This window comes from Chenopodium quinoa, unplaced genomic scaffold, assembly GCF_001683475.1.
Source record: "Chenopodium quinoa cultivar QQ74 unplaced genomic scaffold, ASM168347v1, whole genome shotgun sequence".
Taxonomy (NCBI): domain Eukaryota; kingdom Viridiplantae; phylum Streptophyta; class Magnoliopsida; order Caryophyllales; family Amaranthaceae; genus Chenopodium; species Chenopodium quinoa.
The window spans coordinates 4133667-4152017 of NW_018743199.1; the positions used below are offsets into that span (position 1 = coordinate 4133667).

Consider the following 18351-nt stretch of genomic DNA (forward strand, 5'->3'; position numbering starts at 1 on the left):
TATCTCATATCTCTAACACCCTCTTGCAATCGTAACGGCAGTAACATGGATGTTGCGATTGAAAATTCATCACTTTGTTAAAGTCAATTGAGTTGCACTACTCTGTTGTTTAACTTTGTCAAATATAACACATTCAATTGTTAAAAGTTATTTTGTGTTATGGAGAGAGTAGAATACAAAATTAAATAAAGCAATAGCAAATTAAGAACATTGCCCCTAAATGCAGTAGCTGAAAACCAGACCAAATCAAATTCGGTCACTAATCCAAGCCAAGCTACAGTACATTGATGAGCACCTAAGCAAGGAAACCCCAACAAGAAGCTCAACATATCATGGCATCTAGCACGACCCAAACATAAAGACTCCCCGAGCTCAGCATTATCAGGTGACCATATCAGGATTCAGGAGTATCGAGTGTTTAATATGATTGCAGTGCCAGTGGACAGGTTTCAGTGTTTCACATTCTGGTGGTTCAGTTATTAATTTGTATCTGCTAACCTTACTTTTCACCAACATTAAGATTTAAGATGCATGCATTTATAAAGTCAGTCAGTGGTCAATCATCCTGTAGCCAAAACAAAGCTAGGATAGAGGAGAAGCATATAACAACATTTGCGCCCAAACATATGCAAGATTAATTGAACTAAACTCAAGGAGAAACAAACTGAAATTGTAACATCACAATCAAGAATAGCAATGCCATCATTATGCTTTATGTGATTTAGAAAGAAAAAAAAAAAAAACCTATCTTATAGTGCACGGGCAATATCCGTAGTGTATGAGTAAAAGATATATGAAACCAAGCCTCTAATGCTTATTTGTGTAAATAGACATATATAGATATATCAAACATTAATCAAACTAGAAGTGTTGTGCATCAGTACGCTTGAAACATTGATCATTGAATGGGCGGAAGTGGAAGTGGCGTAGGCCAGGATTGGAGCTGAAACCTGGCAGTGGACTTGATACGATCTGGATGTAATGTACCCAAAACCTTCAAGGATTTAGAGCGCATATCACACAAAACCAGCTCATCACGAGTAGTAAATACATAAAGCAAGTACTTGTTAGTCGGGTGTATACCAATAATGTGACGCAAAAAAGTGGGCAGTGGCATTGATGCACTAGTGCACAGACCTCTGAAATTGTGATGCCAAAATATCGGCACTGAATTGATATCCTTAAGATCTAACTCGGCACTCCTGATTGTGAATGTCAATGGAGGCGGTCCAGGTTTAGAGGAAAAACAAGTGTCGGCGATTACAACCAATTTGGTTCCTCCACATTCATAGACTCTTCCTTGAGCATCATAATATGTTCGTAGCATCCTGGATGTAAGAGTAGACTCATTCAGAGTACGAGGGGTAACATCGAATGGGTTAAACATTCCGAAATAAGGATGATGGCGAACACAAACCATCCCATTACAAAGCACCCCAACAAAAGGTACCCGGACACCATTTTATTGATGACGGCCTTATCGCCACCGACACATTAATCGTTTTCCATTCAAAACTCTCGGAGCAAAAGACCATAATATTGAAAACTTTAGAGGGATGGTTAACCAAGTGGCGCCCTACGGGGGTAAGATGGATTGCCACAACTCGAAACCTGTAATCAAGTCGATCTATATTGACATTATAATAGGGGTCTTGACATGTCAAACACGCCCAAGAAGACGACCCCCGTTGATCAATTGGGGCGCTCAGAGTAGGAGTGGGAGGAAGAGCGAGCCATTGTTTGGTTACAGGATTACAGATGATATAATAATAATGCAAATTACTTATCCCAGGACTTGTATTCGAGCACAATATTAAATCCTTGAATGTGTTAGCAACTTTAAACGGAAATGGCAGGAAATTTAGGGTAAAGTTGGGAGAATTGAATACCTTATGATTTGGGATTTCATCTTCATCTTCATCTTCATTACTCGTCCTCCTCATCTTCATAGTACACAGAAAGGCCCACGGTAAATGCCCCTTTTTTGCGTGATTCAGGAATTCAACCACAAATTTAGGGTTACGGAGTATAAACAACCAACGTTTGGATACTAACTTGCAATTGATCACACTTTCATGGCAGGGAAGCCTGGTAAATATCTCACTCAATAATTCATCACCTAAATCTTCAATTGATCTTGCTAATGACTCGTTTCTCTTCATAATCGGGGCATCCATAATCATAATCTAGGCTTTTCCACAACAGAAAATAAAAAATTAGGGAAGAGATCGAATTCTGTCAATTTTTTTTTTTTTTGAAAGGAAAATTCTGTCAATTTAATTACGAGTATATGGTAAAGATATGCAATTGTGGATTTATATAAAGTAATTTATCCTTTTGAAATTCTCTATTATCAGCCTTTGATTTTGTTTTGTTTTTTTTTTTTTTTAAAAAAATAAATTATTATCATTATTAAAAAGCTTGAAAGTTTTATTTTTAATAGATAAGTATAGAGATTTTCCTCAAAAAAAAAAAAAAGATAAGTATAGAGTTTAGAGTATAAATATAGATATAGAGACGCGATGTTAAGTCCAACGGAGTAATATATAGAGACGCAATGTTAAGTCCAACAGAGTAATGAACAGCGCTTGGAAACTATGTCAAGTAAAAAAAAATGTAAAATCAATGGTAAAGGAGTGCAAAATGTGCACCAGGTAGATTCAAACTTCAAAGGCAGTGTCTTCAATGTGTCAGTAAAATATTTAAGATTAGTTACAATTCTTACAAAGACATTTCAATAGATGTCCATCTGCCTTATCTCTTTTGAATATCAGGCATAATTAAAGAACTTCAGACCACTATAAATAGTTGAGTGGTGGTGGTGGTGGTGTGGTTGTAGCCAATTCCTGTAAATGGGAACCACTGAACCACACCAGGATAGTGCAGGAATCAGTTTCAGTGTCAAGTACCCAGCCATTTCATTATTTGCAACGATTTTACTAAGTGTAGTATTACAGCCCCTATTTGAAAGGTAACTAACTACTAATGTATGCTGTAATTGTTTTGCTTATACACTAGAGCATAACAATCTATGAAAGAGAAAGAATAGCCATTCAAACAATTTATAAATGCATCTAATAAGGTGTAACAGATAGTCCAATCCGATACTGGATCACTTCCCAATATAATATGATTTCCTGCAGTACATATTCTATTATAGGAGAAATAGCCTGAACATTTAGTTATATATCCAATCACCAAACTTCTGAGCTACATAGGTTATAATTACCATTAACAAAGAGCACACAGACAAATCTATCTTAAAAAGACCCTAAACAGTACCAAAAGATCGAACATGGAAGCTACAGCATAGAGTACATCAACAGGACAAGCTGCAAAAACATCAAGAATTGCAGAGAACATCAATAAGAAACTTACACTAATGGCAGAGTGGCCGTGCAGCCAATGTACATCAACAGAAATGAGAATTCAGGACATCTGCATGCACTTTGCAAGGTAATTCGCCAAAGAATTGATTGGCTTCTCCGTCGCAACCATAATTCCCTTTTCTCTTCCATTCCTCACCTTGATACGAGCAAGGTAATCAGCGGGGACCCAGGCAAAACTCAGAATAACATTCACCTGTTCTTCATCATCAGGGCCTAGCACCTCCATTGACTTTTTCACCCATTCAGAATGATAAGTCACCTGATACCACGCTGAAGCCTTCTTCTCATAAATTGAGTTCTTCTCCTCATCATCTAGGTGCTCAAAATCAGCCCCAAGTTTATCAAAATGTTGCCTAAACTCTCTCTTTAGACAACTGTAAGCATGCTTGAGCTTTTCCTTGAGCTCTCCTTGCTTCTTACTGCTGGATCTGGGCATGGACCATACATGTCCAGTTACAATCTCCTCTTCATTGCTGACTTTATACTGTTCTAGCAGGCCACAAAGCTGTCCTACATACGAGCACTTGAGACCCCATGCCTCGTTTGTGAAATCGTCTGAACCTGGAACCTCCAGATCTGTGTCATAAGTAATATCCTTAGGACTGACGTTTAATTCAGGAGATAGATAACTGTCTTCGTCATAAGCATCTAAAATTATTCTGTACAATCTTCCGAGGATCTTGTCAGACTTGTATGATTGTGTCTCTGGTTTTCCCATGAAATCGGGGTACATTTTAGGTTTCAGTTCGTTAGGCATGGTTACCACCTTGCCTGTCTTCGGAAAATCCACAGCCAATGCAGCGAGTTCTGCTAATGTGAGACACTTTTCATCTAATGCTCCATATGGAGTAAGGTCAGCATGAACTACATGGGCATTGCAAATTGTTCCTAAGTTCTCATTAACCATGTTCCTTGTGAAGAATTCTATTATGTCCTGCAGAAAAAAAAAAAAAAAAAAAAAAAAAAAAAAAAAGAGAAACCAAATATAAGTACGCAGAACAAGTTATCCAGGCTATAATCCGAACCAGTAAATGTCATAAAGATGAGCAATGATCATATTTGTTATCCGCCAAGCACCACTAAACTCAAGGACTTCATTATACTGTGCTGCTGCATGCTTCAACATAAGTACTAACAATGTCATTGATAATGCTTTAAATTTTTTAGATGTATTCGATAATTATTTCCTGGAAACAAGAATTCAGTGAGCCTAAGAAGGAAGGTGGGACTTAATAGAAAAAAGGAGCAAGTACCAAATCCAACCCAAACCAGTTCCATCAGCAGGATTTAGTGCTTCTACCAAGAATAGTTTTTTAAGGATAAATAATGGCATCTTGCTTTATTTAGCAATAACAAGGAGACACATAACACTTTTATGTTACAGAAAACAGCTACTAATCACGAAATTCTTACAATTTTTTTTGGGTTATTCATGCTGACATCTTCTAATCATACCAAAAGATGAAGCAGTAGACAAAAGAGCAGATAATTACCAGATGGTTCACTGGACGAGGCAGTTCCCTAACCACAGCAGGTGTATACTCCATAGGTATCCAGCTTCGCTTACTAGGTGGGATAAGATTCTCATCCCAAGAAACAAAGTATAGATCCCCATCCAAATCGCTGCCTGACGCTTCATTTGTATGTGGTCTCTCCCCCTTTTGAGGAAAGACAAGACAGTCAAAAAGATGATGCAAATCTGGGCAATCTACAGCCTCAAGAATCCTTATATCTCCTGGATGAAGACAAGGATTCTTGGCAACAATGACCAAGCCCTTAACAATCTGTAAATTCCTTTTCACTTCTGAAAACCTTGAACCATGTTTAGAGAAGCAGTTTTCCAGCGAAGGGTTTGACACCTGTACAAAGCATTGACCTTGTTCAAGTACACCAACTTCATCTAGACAGCCCATCAGCCATCTACCCAACTGAACAAATATTCTGGCCTTTTCTCTGAGGTCCCCAAGCTGTGCTGCCCTAATGCAAGACAACATGCCCCGTAGATGAGGCTCCGTTTGTGGCTTAAAACCAGCACTTAACATTATGGCTGCTGTATTACCTTGCTCGGCACATGAAGCTGTTAGAACATCAAAAGCCACATCAGTATTCACTAGCATCTGATTGAGTTTCGCAATCATTGTTTCCTGCATTCTCCAAAACACTTCATCAGGAACCTCAAGTGCTGAAAGCAAGGTCACTATTTGTCGATTCAGAAACCCTGGTTGGAATCTTGTCCATGAACAGACTTCAACAACTGTGTGCCTCGATTGAAACTTATTCATACTTGGACGAAGATAAATTTTGATCTTGTCATCCTTTGGCGGCCAGCATGCCACCACACCTTTGCAACCTCCAAACCGGATCTGATATGCACAGGGTGGGTTGTCTTTAAGTTGCAGTTTTTCTGCAACCTCCATAGCAAGATCTGGTGATATGATCCCAATTCCATCAGAGAAAACATAGCCATTCCTTTCGATATCTGGAAGCTCTGAGTCAACTTGATCTGATGAAATTTCAACAGTCGCATAGGTGGAAGAGAAACATTGTCCCATTCTTGCAGCACATTTGGCAACATTCCTGTTGGTGAACTTTCCCATCCAGTTCCTTATGCTATTCACTGTCAGCCTCTTGTCCCTCTTGTCTTCAGCAAAGAACCAAGCAGATCGATCCCTCAACTGGTTTGAAGAAAATGCTAAGAAGGTATACATCCTCCCACACAGGTAAAATCCGTTTTTTAACAATATGTTCACCCTCTTGAAAATTGATGTCCTTTGAGGATATGTATTCGATGTAATCATCTTCACAATAGGTGGAGCATAATAGGAAAGGACATTGGCATTCAACATTCTCATTCCTTCATCCATGAAGGTTACTCTTAAAAAGCGATCAGATACATCTTTGTAATGCCTAAGAACTCGATTGGAAAGTTCTACATCAGGTGGAAGACAATAGGCCTTAGTCGGGGTTATGATCAGCCTCCTAACTTCTACAATGTCAGTCAATTTTGTAGAGTCCCTCAACAGCCCGGGATTTTTAAGCAACCAATCATATACTAGTTTCAGTCTTCTACAAGCATCAAATACAGGACGCTTGTAAGAACAGATATGCCTTAAAGCAGCCAAGTTGACCTCTGCTGATTGAGTTCTAAGCAAATCGAATAATTTCCCTGTTAACTGGTGCTGATTTATGATTCCTTTATGCACAGTAGCATTCAGCATAAAGGTTACATTAAATGGTACACCTTCTTCATGCTGGACACAGAAAAAGGGATCGGATATCTGCACACCAAAACTAGGTTCATCCCTGACCCTAAGTGGCAGTCTTGGATGCTCAACTGGGACCCGTCGCTCAATAAGATAATTTATAGCTCTCTCTAACTTCCGACCATTACGGGGTGGAACTGAAATCCGGTATGAATTACACCTACCAAAAACCCCACTGGGCGTAAAATCTGTAGTCCTTATCCAAGAATCATCATCATCCAACAAGCTAAATGGAACAGACTCAAAGATATCATCATCAGCAGTACGGTAGAAGAGCAAGGGAGTTGAAGAAAGCTGAAAATAGATAATCAGTCCTGAACGATCTGTATATCGTTTAATCTCATTAATCTCCCTGGCCAAAAATTCAACTTTGAAATCACAATTAATAACAGCATTCTTTCTTTCGTCTTTGAATGCGAAAACTGTCTTTTTTGTGAAGTTGAGCCTGCAGGTTGCATCAAAAGGATCGACAAGGAAATCTACCCCAGCAGAAGGTCCTTTCCAGCCAACAATCATCTCATCTCGACTAACAAGAGTCCCAATATCAACACGAACATCTGTCAGCTTAAATGGAGTAGTCGTTCTCCTCATCTGATTAATACGAAAGGGATTCATAGGACCTAATGTAACTTTGAGCACTTTCCCGTACAAAATAAGACCATTTCCCCCCGCAACATCCAAAATATAGCGTACTGATTCAGGGGAAGCGAAATGAACAAAAGCATGGGGCTCCACCTTCTCATAATCATCAGTGTTAACCAAATCTTCAATACTTTGAATTTGGAAGTCTGGATATGACTCTGGAGGAGTCCAAGATTTCTTCAATCTGCACCTCCAAACTTGTACCCCCATTTCATTCTCGATGTAATCCGCAAACATTTTGGCAGTTATGTCATTATCAAACCCACCAAAACTGAGCTGAGTAACCACTGAACCTTTTTCAGTATTTTCTGATCCCATTTTGCTCGAATAACAGACTTTTTCCCCTGCAGTAACTCAAAAGAAACCAAATCAATGTATATCCATTTTTATAATAATAAGATAGAATGATATATACATACACCAAACAGGAAAGTTAATTAATTAAAAAGCACACGATATTTGCATCTACACACACCAAAACTCCAAAAGCGTCACCTTGGCATGGACTTCACGGCTTCACCCACAAATCTTATCAGCATAAATAGTACCATAACTGCAGGTACTACATTCAAGCCTAGGGCATAACATTTCTACAATAGCAACTACAGAGTATTTTAAACCTCAATAATTATATTATTGATTAAAAGCTTTTCACATAAATCATGTTCAAGAGCCTATTTGCATGATGCTTTCACAAATTTAGCAAAAGATAGCATATTCCACCAGAACCCATAGCCAACATTATGCACGCGCCACAAGATGGCCTGTCTCAGTTTGGAAGGAGTTGAGATGTTGGTCAAGTGTAATAAAGTGTTTTATATGTTATATGCAGTTACTCACCAAGCACAAAAGAAGTAATACATGCAAGCTTTATCAAAATCTTAGCCAGAAGAAACACTTCTAAAGGACGGCTAGTACAAGATGCTGAACAGCAATAAACGAGTAAAAATGTTTTTCCATCCAATGACATCTTGTTGCTCAAGTTAACATATAAAGGGCGGCTAGTACAAGATGCTGAATAGCAATACTCACTTTTTTTTTTTTTTTTTTGAGAGAAACAGCAATACTCACTTTAATACTAACAACATATCATATCAATATTCACTGGTCTTCTACATTTGAAAACAAGGACTACATCAATTAACCGAATGAATTCAATAAATAAAATACTTGATAGACAACTATCTCAAAGCATATATAATAACTCCACTTGAAAATGCTAATTGGTAAATATTTAACTGAATGTGACTAATGGCATCACAAAACATTTGCGACCCTGTAATTTGATTTGAGTCAATAACCAAGCAGAGGATAGTATCCAAGAGGCATAACATCAGTAAGCAGGAAACATAGTAATTATCTCATATAAGGAAGACTTCGTAATTTCGTATTCACCCAATGTATGTTATCGGTTACAAAGCCCCTCATAGAAGGCACACATATATACGGATGACTCAATTTAGCAACATGTTCATGAATAATTAACTAATTATGCAACAACAACAAAAAAAGCAACAAGTTATGCTTAATACACTAATCAAATCAAGAATACCCCAATTCAACAATCAAAGCATAAGACCCAATACTAATGTTGGGATACATATATCTAAAACCCACATAATTACCCTTTTTCTTTTCTTTTTTTTTTTTTTTTTTTTTTTTTTTTTTTTTTTTTTTTTTTTTTGCCAATGTCAAGAACAAATATCAAGAACTGAAAACAATTACAGTATATTTAATATCCCTGCTCACATCAAACACAAAATTGGAAATTAATCAATTGAAAACTCAGAAAGAAACATAATTACACCAAAAAAACTTATTAAAAAAAAAAAAAGCATGATCAAATTTTCACCTAATTCACATATTTATGTTTGAAATTCATAAATTCTGGACATTCAACAACATAAAGGTCATCAAAAAATAACATACCCACAAAATAAAATTCTAATCGTCTAAAAAAGAAGTGTAATTGGACTATTGGAAGCATTCAAAAGCAAGAAAATACCAACAAAAGAAAGAAATAAAAAAAAGGTAAGGATTGTAATTTGTAAATTGAAAGACAAATTCACCTGGTAATTAGAGTTGATCAAAGTACAATGCTTGAGAAATAGGGTTTCATTGAGGAGAGAAAATGAAGAAGGAAAATCGAAGAAAAAGGGCGAAACTTTGTTGTGAATTTGAGAATGTTTCACTGTACTTTGGTCTTAGTCATTTCCTTCGCATGGAAGTGTCTGTCTGAGTGAGAGAGAATTAGAAAAAGACTCATTTAATGTCCAAGTCAATGTGTGTGTCAATGTATCACTGGTTTCCGCCCCAACCTCCGATAAGAACCCGATATGTCGACTAACTTAGTTGATTAACGTCTAATTTAAGATGATCGTGTAAAGGGCTTAGACGTGGAACTTGATTGATTAACGCCTAGAATGAATGATCGTCTAATCAACTATTACAATTTAAATTTTTAATGGTGTATGATGAATATATTTGTACTCCTTAAAACCATTTTTTTTCAAAAAGGGGCAGTTATTTTATTTTCATATGGAACCTTCCTTCAAAAAAAAAAAAATTCATATTGAAACTATAATAGAAATTGAATTTCTCATGCTTAACATGACAAAATAAAGAATTAATTCCATAATGTCTTCAAAAAAAAAAATAAAGAGTTAATTCCATAAACTATTGCATACAAACACTTCTACATATATTGCGGAATAATAAAAAAAATCTCACACAATCTTTGTGCAATGGAGACTTATCTTAAGCATGAGTAATTATCAATGTTCGTTGCAAAATCCCGTCATGTCGTGCTTTTTTCTTGTCACATCTTAAAAATTAAATTAAATTAAATTAAATTAATCCGTGATTATAAAAAGAAAAGAAAAATAAAAGGCATATAAAAACATCTATCTTATGAACCACCACCACCATGGTCTTGATATATTCTCTCCACCATCCTTTCTGAAACTCCATCTGAAATTCTGACATCTCCCTTTCCACCCAAATATTCCATCTTCATCATCTTCTTCTTTCTCTCTCCTCCAATTTCTTCATTCGATTATGAAATTCTGGAAAATCTTAAGCTCTTTAATCCTTCAAACCTTACCCGATTGGCGCGACAAATTCCTGTCATACAAAGATCTCAAGAAACAATTGAAGCTTATTTACCCCATTAATGGCGATCACGACGCTTCTAAACCCAGTAAGCGTCCTAAACTTAGCGTCGAAGAGGGAGAAAGCGATGCCATTCCCAAGGAGGTTAACAACTTCATCCACCTTCTAGAAGCTGAAATTGATAAGTTTAATTCCTTCGTTGTTGAGCAGGAAGAGGAGTATGTTATTCGTTGGAAGGTATTCTTCGATTTTTGTGTCTTCTGTTTATTTAATTATTTGTTATTTGGAATTATTGACATTACACGTCCCAACTATCGCCGATTTACTTAAAAAGGTCTCGACTTTCGATTAACTCGTAACGGGTCCCAACTTAAGGGGCTGGGGTTCGGATTATTAGTGTCAATTTTCCTTTTTTTTTGGTGGGTTTTTTATTTATTGTTTGATTTGGGATGGAATTAGTGAATTATGAGAGATTTTAGGCTATAATTATGTATGATTTTGATTCAATTTGGTGAAATTTGCTTGATTTTTGAGGTGTTAGATGATGAAGCAGTAGCAGCTGCATGTAGATGTGATAGTAGTGCTAATGAAATTGTTTATTATGATTAATATTAATTATTATTATTTTTATTATTTAAATTATATGAATAGATAATTGTGGGAACTAAAATATACATCTTTGATTTTATCTTCTTGCCTAAAAAGGAATAGGCTTAATTGTTTAATTAATTTGTTGTCTCAATAATTGATTACCTTAATCAAGATATTTATAAATGTTATTCAGCGGTACTGTGGTCAGCTGTGTCGGGTTGCTGTCTTGAAGAGTTGAAATAGTTTAGACACTTGACAAATAATCCTGAAAAAATAATACTGGAAAGCTAGTATTTGAGAGTATTTATGTGTTGTAGTAAGTTAGTAACCATTAGTTTACTGGAAAGCTAGAGAGTCGGAGTGATGGCGACTGATGACACCGTGATCGGTCGCTGCATTGTGAGGACCCACAAATGCTTAAGCATCTAAGGGATGTTAGTGAGTGTGGTGATGTTGGCAACTTGTTGAGATGCTTAATACAAGTGGGATGAAATTTATATTATTAAGGCTTGGCAAGTATGGTTGAGTTGACATTCAGAGCATAAATGACATCTGGAAAAAGAGTGGAGAGTGTTCTTTATTCCCGGATAAAGTATTCTTTTTCATAAACCAAAATAAAAAATGCAAGTCTTTGGTCTTTGTGGAAAGGGTGACCATCCTCGTAACTTGTAAGGTTATGTGATTTGGGGAACCCATGAAGCTAAGTTGCTGACTAGTAACTAATAATGTATGATCTTTTTATATGAGTGACTTGATCTTCTCAGTGTTTATCTTTCCTTTTACTAAATTTAAACGAATTAATCGTTTGTGTTTGTAGTAGACGTCGAAGAGAACTTTAGCCAAGTATAATAAACCCATGTTGTGTTGTTTGAAAGACTAAGGTTAAAATTTATCTATATTTTGGGAGAAAGTTCAAGTTCAAGTTCATGCCATGATAGTGTATGCAATTGCGATGAAATATTGCAGTGCTTGGTAGCTAGTTGTATTGTTTATGCTTGATAGTGTTTGCAATTGCGATGAAATAATAAACCCATGTTTTATTGTTTGGTAATTTGCCATAAATTTATAAAATTTTCCCCTGTTTGGCTGTTCTACATGAATGGTACCAACTCAGGCCTCTTTTTCTAGCTTTTGATGTATCATGTAAATGCCTTTTACTTCTTTGCACCTTCGAGGATGTCACGAAGGCAGCCTTTTGGAACATGGTATTCATGTTTATACCATGTTTCCCCAATATATGACGGAAACTAATCTTTCAATAATGACTTATCTAACCATATCTAGGTGTGTTATGTGTTACCCTTGATTCAAGAAACCCCCCCCCCCCAATTAGAAAAGTCCCCTGTAAATAAAATACGGAACCTGCTAGGATCCGTCTCCCTTCATTAAAAAACCTCATGTCTCCATGCTTCATTTTTTCCTTAATTTATAGAATTGTTAATGATTTGATATGGTACCTGGCCTGCTTGTGACTTTTGTTTTATTGTTCCTTAGAATACTTATAATAATCATGAAAGGCATCTGTTGACCTGGCACCTGAAGACTTATTGCTTCTTTTTTTTTTTTTTTCTCTCTTTTCTACAAGGTATACTTGTTAGTCCTGTCCTCGTCCAAAGGTTTTCCCACTGCCACCACGGAGAACTTTGTCAAATATTGAACATATTAAGAAATGCCCTTAGATTATTGATTCTCACCCAAATGACTTGTTACAATGGTGACATGATTTTACCTAAAAATGGATCTTGTATCTATCTTCCTGAGCTCTTTTCCTCCTTAGTCACCAGTTAAGTTACTATGCCTCAGATAATTCATTTAGTGTATCCTAGATATTGTCGCCCAACTTATGTAGAAAACCATTGTCTCTCTCTCATAAGGAATTTTTGAGAAACTGAAAAGAAATGATGTGGTCGATGCACAAGATGATGATCTCTTTTGACCAATTATCATGCAAAATTGGATGAAGTTTTATATGGGAAGGACTCAAATCTTTAGTCAGTGCATATTCATCATTCAGACAAGCCATACTCTATGCTGGTTACCTGTACTATTTTACTTATGCTCAATTGTTCATAATAACAAAAAAGAAGGTTTTTGCAAGTGTGTTGTATTGAAGGTGATGGCTGCAAGTTTAATGAGCGGTGCTATTATTGTCTCTTACATATTATTTCTTGTTTTACCCTATTTAGACTAGAACTCCTCTTCTCTCCATCTTGTTTTTTCTTTCTCCAAATTCTATGCAGTACTTGCTTTGTTCATGTGACTTCCATTTTTTCCCCCCTTCTTTCTATTCTGGGTAGAGTTAGGCGAAAATTACCTTTTTAGGTGTTCATCCCTACCTCCTTAGTTTTGAAACAACATGGGGAAGAAGAAGAATCTTGCTTTTACTAATCACAGGGTTCAAACTTAACTACAGAGACACCCGTCACTTGGGTATGGCAGCATCATTTTTAAACTCTGGCTTATAAATGAGATCATTGGTTATAAATTGGGATTTTGTTGATTTTATATAAATGCTGTCAAAATCAGATGTTCTAACTTTGGATTACTTCTGAAAGTTTTTAGTGCAAAGGAGTTAGGATATAGCTTTCCCATACCATATAATTCAATTCTGGCCATTGGATTAGATTTTGTCAATCTGGATCGTTCAACAGTTTTCCTTTTCAAAATGTTACAATATGGTCAACTCTTTTGCCACTTCAATGAGACAACAAGTAATTAAACTTTCATCTGGGGTTACCTTCATATTGCACCAAGTTATTTTCTTGGTGGTGCATGGATGCACCTAATCTCCTCCCCACCCCCTCCCCCAATAAAAAAGGGAGAAATTCCACGTTGGGTTTTCTGCATGCTTGTTAGTTGTGTATTAAGAGTTAAGCTCTAACTGTTTCTCAGATCAATATTGCCATATGCTCATTGATAGGCTGAAATTATGCTAGTATATGAAATAATGAAATAAGCTGAAGTTCTCCGTTTTTTTTAGTTCTTTAAGGAAGAACATTACCCTTTATCCGTCTTTATGTTTTTGCAAATGATAGCATTTGAGAGATAATTGATACTTAATAATTCAGAGAGTTGGCATCCCATCATGATAGTTGCTGGTTAGAATTTGCTTCTGTTGTTTACTGGTTTGGTACTAATGCTTGGTACTCACTGGTTGGAAATCAAAATGAGGGGACTGCATTGCATGGCAATCTAATTGTTTGAAAAACGCCCCATTCAAAGGAAATTCCAATCTTTTTTCTATTTCTTTTTCGTTTTGTTAATTATTCGTTTATTTACAAGTTATTTTAAAGAGGTCCTGGATTAAGGCTTTGAATGCTAATTAATAGCTTCTAGTGCCATTATAGACTACTTATCAATTTTATAATTAGCTGTAATTTAAAAAAATTCTTGAGGTACGCTAACCTTTGTTGTTTCTGTTGCTCATTCTTTTTATCAGCGTTCTTGTGTTTCAACTTTCAACTGTAAATCCATCTGCTTTGTATAAGTTGAGAAAATTGGCTCTTTGCCTTGATTATGACTGATTGCTTGAAATTAGAAGATATATCTGCATGGTCTTGATCCTTTAGTGTGTAAATAGTCCACCTTTCATCCATTAAGTTCTAATCTCTATTTCTCATGCAGGAGCTGCAAGACAGGTTAGCAGAGGCCAGACACTCAAACGAGGAGTTGATGAGAGTTGGTAGGGAAGTTGTAGATTTTCATGGAGAAATGGTTCTGTTGGAAAATTACAGTGCACTTAATTATACAGGTGTTGCCTCTATCCTTTGGTATTTTAATACTCCGTACTTTTATTCACTACTATGCAGTGCACTTAACTCTTTGACTGTTTGATATAAAAATCTCTTTGCTCATGAATGTTGTATTCCATGTTTTTTTTTTTTTTTTTTTTTTTCAGTTTGAAAGTGTCTTTTTCTTAGCTTACTTGATGCCATGGATAAAATACTGATAAGTTTCAAGTCTCATGACATTTCATGTGCTAGAAGTTGAGTTATAGTACAGAGTATGTGAAAGAGAAAGTGATTAATTTAAACATGTGGAAATGTTGTTCCATGGATATGGTCATTTGTTTTTTGATTGATGACTTGGATTGGTGGTTAAGCCAATAGCCCACGTAAGCCTTTTTTGGTTCCTTTCTAATTACTTTCAAAATGGTATTTTCGTTGCAAAACAATTTGTCATGGTTCATTTGCTGTCTTTGAACAGTAACCTCTGAACTTTTACCCCTTCCCCTCATCTCTTTCATGCTTACTTTTGAGAGGCTTGATTTGGGATGGATGGAGCTAGTAACGAAGTGCAGTAAAGGCATGTTTGTGTTGATTAATTGCTAAGAAGTCTTTGGATATTCATCTTGTCTATGTTGTCTCGCAGTTGAAACACTTCTGATGTGCTTATCCCTGATGTCTTTGCAGGTCTGGTGAAGATACTTAAAAAATATGACAAGCGTAGTGGTAATCTAATACGCTTGCCGTTCATCCAAAAGGTTTTGCAAGAGCCATTCTACACAAACGACACCATATCCAAGCTTGTAAAAGAATGTGAAGCCACTCTCGATCGCCTTTTCTCACAAAATGAAGCACATGAAGCATCCCAAGTAGCCAATACAGGTGAAGCTTCTGAGTCAAATTCTGGCAGCACAAAGAAAGAAAGGCTGCTTACTGCCGATAAAGAGATATCAGAAATTGAGCATATGGAGAATATGTACATGAAGCTTACTCTCTCAGCCTTACGAGTTTTGAAAGAAATCCGAGGTGGAAGCTCCACTGTGAATGCATTTTCGTTGCCCCCGTTAGATAGTAGCACTTTGGAGGAAGAAACTTGGAAGAAAATCCCTTTTGTAGAGCAAGCTGCCAAGTAGAGTGAGCAAGAAAAATCCCTTTTAGGCTGACATGCTGTCCGATTTACAAGGCCTTTTTCCAATTTCTGTGTGTTTTTTGTAGTTCTGATTTGGTTCAAAACTGTCATTGCTGTAAGTAAGATCACTGTATAAGCACCTTTCTTCGTGGATAGAATGAAGGATGATCTTTCAGCTTGTACGGGTCATTTCACTGTTAGTTCGGGCAGGACTAATGAGTAACAACTAATGTTAATTTGTTGGTGATGTACAAAAAGGATCTAAAGTTAGATGGTAATTGTGCAGTCTTTTTATCATTATATTACCTATTTTCTACTTTAATAACAGTGTATTTTTAACTCATGTTTTCTTTCTCTACTTGAGAATGGATCATTTCAGCTGATCTATTTTATCAATTACGGCGCCTGTAGCTCAGTGGATAGAGCGTCTGTTTCCTAAGCAGAAGGTCGTAGGTTCGACCCCTACCTGGCGCGGTAAATTTTTAATCCTACTGCCTATTACCCTGCTATTATATACTTTACCTTAAATTCTTCTTGTGCCTGCTGATTTATCTGATATTACTCTGTCACAATTTCTGTGCTTTGCTACCTATATTATCTACTCTCCAACTTATCATCCATCTATTTTATCAATTTCTGTCACAATTCGGACTATCTTTGAATGATTCATCCATCTTATCTACTCTCCAACTAATTTATTTCTAAGAATATGAAATTTTTTCACTCAAAACGTCTGTCCTTTTATTGCCAAAGCACCAAGCTTTCTCCAACATCTTAATTTCTAACCCTTTACCTCATCCGTTCTCCGGGTATAAATAGTTTCAGGCATCAGCGAAACAAACGACAACCCTTTTTGAATCATACAATGTCTCTTATTGCTGAAGCACCAGGTTTCCTGCAAGTATTTTCTGATGGGACTGTGAAGCGTTTTGCTCCAGACATCGCCTTTGCCTCACCAGAATCTTCCGAAAGTTACAAGTCAAAAGACGTAGTCGTTGATCCATCCAAACCTATAACAGGAAGAATTTTCCTTCCTAACACACCAACAATAAACTCTTCGACTCATAAGCTTCCTGTGGTAGTTTATTTCCATGGGGGTGGGTTTTGTATAGGTTCAACAACATGGCTTAACTACCATATATTTTTAGGAGACTTAGCTTCTTTAGCAGGAGTAATTGTCTTGTCTATTGACTACCGCCTTGCTCCTGAGAATCGACTTCCAATAGCCTACTCCGATGGTTGTAGCTCTCTTGAGTGGCTAGTAAAGAGCTGCTACACCGAGCCATGGCTTGAACGAGCTGACCTTTCACAAGTGTTTCTCTCAGGGGATAGCGCGGGTGGGAATATTGCACATAATATCACCATAAAAGCTCATACAAGTGAAGATCATGACTTAAGTGGCATTCATATAAAAGGGATCTTACTAATACACCCTTATTTTGGTAGTGAGGAAAGAACTCCTCAAGAAAAGGCAGCTGATAGTGGCATAGAAGTACAAATGAATGATATGTTTTGGAATTTAAGCATACCTAAGGGATCAAATCGCGACTATTTTGGGTGTAACTTTGAGAAGGGTGGACTTAAACATGATGAATGGAGTTTATTTCCAAAGGTGGTGGTTTATGTGGCGGAACGCGATTTTCTAAAAGAAAGAGGGGTGATGTATGTTGAATACCTTAAAAGAAAAGGGGTTAGGGATGTGAAGTTGATTGAAGCCAAAGATGAAGGTCATATACATCATATCTATCATCCTAAATCAAAATCCACATTTTTGCTTCAACGCCAAATGGATGAGTTTATTAAGAACTAGTAATGCTAAATTTCCTACAATTACATTATGAGGTTCACATTTCATAACACATGGAATAGTTATTGTAAAATAACATGCTATGATATTTGCAAGAAAGAAATAAGATGAGTTCTTTGTTTGCAAGAATTATTATTTTGTATGGTATTAATGTTACTCGTAATAGATATGTATTGTTTTTAAAACTTTGACTATTACTATAAATATTATACACTTAAACATACACTTTATAGAAGTTAAAATTATTGTAAAGAGTAATTCATTACATATACGTAGAAGTGGTAGTACGACAAAATAACAACAATGGAGAAGATAGGTTGAAAAGTTTAAGAGGTCACAAGCCAAGGGGACAAAATGGGTGAGACTAAAATTTCTTGCATTATATTAGCAAAGTCATATACATACATATACATATACATATACATATACATATTTTGAGGAATCATAGTATGTTAGGTTAGTAATCGTGCGATGCACGGGTTTACCAGTAATTTATATTTGAATTTTTGTAATTTTTTTTAAGTTCATAAGTTCAATTAATTGACCTCAACTATGATAACAACTCTTATAAAGACTCCAACAACCAATATCAACATAAATCACCAAAGTAATAGGTACTTATTTTAAGTAAATTACCTAAGGCTCTGTTTGGTGCTAGTGTTTGAGGTAGCGGTTAACGTTTTGACCACTCAAA

The 18351-nt window shown here is 36.3% G+C and overlaps 3 protein-coding genes and 1 non-coding gene across 5 annotated transcripts; 3 read left to right on the forward strand and 1 right to left on the reverse strand.

The window, feature by feature from the left end:
• Window positions 1-554: 554 nt before the first annotated feature.
• On the reverse strand, window positions 555-9627 carry LOC110733596 (RNA-dependent RNA polymerase 6-like). Of its 2 annotated transcripts, XR_002513655.1 has the most exons (4): window positions 9364-9627; window positions 4883-7638; window positions 3379-4323; window positions 555-2191 (listed from the first exon to the last, which is right to left on the reverse strand). XR_002513655.1 is itself a non-coding variant. In XM_021913662.1 (3 exons), exons 2-3 carry the CDS (start codon window positions 7610-7612, stop codon window positions 3430-3432), a joined length of 3624 nt encoding a protein of 1207 aa, XP_021769354.1. In that variant the 5' UTR covers window positions 7613-7638; window positions 9364-9627; the 3' UTR covers window positions 3049-3429. The 2 variants fall into 2 exon arrangements, 1 of the variants encoding a protein (XP_021769354.1); XM_021913662.1 differs by lacking the exon at window positions 555-2191 and having other exon boundaries at window positions 3049-4323.
• A 261-nt stretch (window positions 9628-9888) lies between these two features.
• LOC110733599 (SPX domain-containing protein 1-like) lies at window positions 9889-16150 on the forward strand. Its single transcript, XM_021913664.1, has 3 exons — window positions 9889-10642; window positions 14621-14747; window positions 15409-16150. Exons 1-3 carry the CDS (start codon window positions 10352-10354, stop codon window positions 15852-15854), a joined length of 864 nt encoding a protein of 287 aa, XP_021769356.1. The 5' UTR covers window positions 9889-10351; the 3' UTR covers window positions 15855-16150.
• Window positions 16151-16251: 101 nt separating this feature from the next.
• TRNAR-CCU lies at window positions 16252-16324 on the forward strand. The gene has a single exon. It is a non-coding gene; the product is annotated as a tRNA-Arg (tRNA).
• Window positions 16263-17757, forward strand: LOC110733598 (probable carboxylesterase 17). Its single transcript, XM_021913663.1, has one exon. It carries the CDS (start codon window positions 16716-16718, stop codon window positions 17658-17660), a length of 945 nt encoding a protein of 314 aa, XP_021769355.1. The 5' UTR covers window positions 16263-16715; the 3' UTR covers window positions 17661-17757.
• Window positions 17758-18351: the final 594 nt, after the last annotated feature.

What these genes read in the sequence shown, in the direction of transcription:
- LOC110733598 (XM_021913663.1), top strand. Translation starts at nt 16,716, where the DNA reads ATGTCTCTTATTGCTGAAGCACCAGGTTTCCTGCAAGTATTTTCTGAT.
- LOC110733596 (XM_021913662.1), bottom strand. Translation starts at nt 7,612, where the DNA reads ATGGGATCAGAAAATACTGAAAAAGGTTCAGTGGTTACTCAGCTCAGT. An exon ending in CTCGTCCAGTGAACCATCTG is followed by an intron (nt 4,324 to 4,882) that starts GTAATTATCTGC and finishes TTTTTTCTGCAG; the next exon opens with GACATAATAGAATTCTTCAC.
- LOC110733599 (XM_021913664.1), top strand. Translation starts at nt 10,352, where the DNA reads ATGAAATTCTGGAAAATCTTAAGCTCTTTAATCCTTCAAACCTTACCC. An exon ending in AGTATGTTATTCGTTGGAAG is followed by an intron (nt 10,643 to 14,620) that starts GTATTCTTCGAT and finishes TTTCTCATGCAG; the next exon opens with GAGCTGCAAGACAGGTTAGC. An exon ending in CAGTGCACTTAATTATACAG is followed by an intron (nt 14,748 to 15,408) that starts GTGTTGCCTCTA and finishes ATGTCTTTGCAG; the next exon opens with GTCTGGTGAAGATACTTAAA.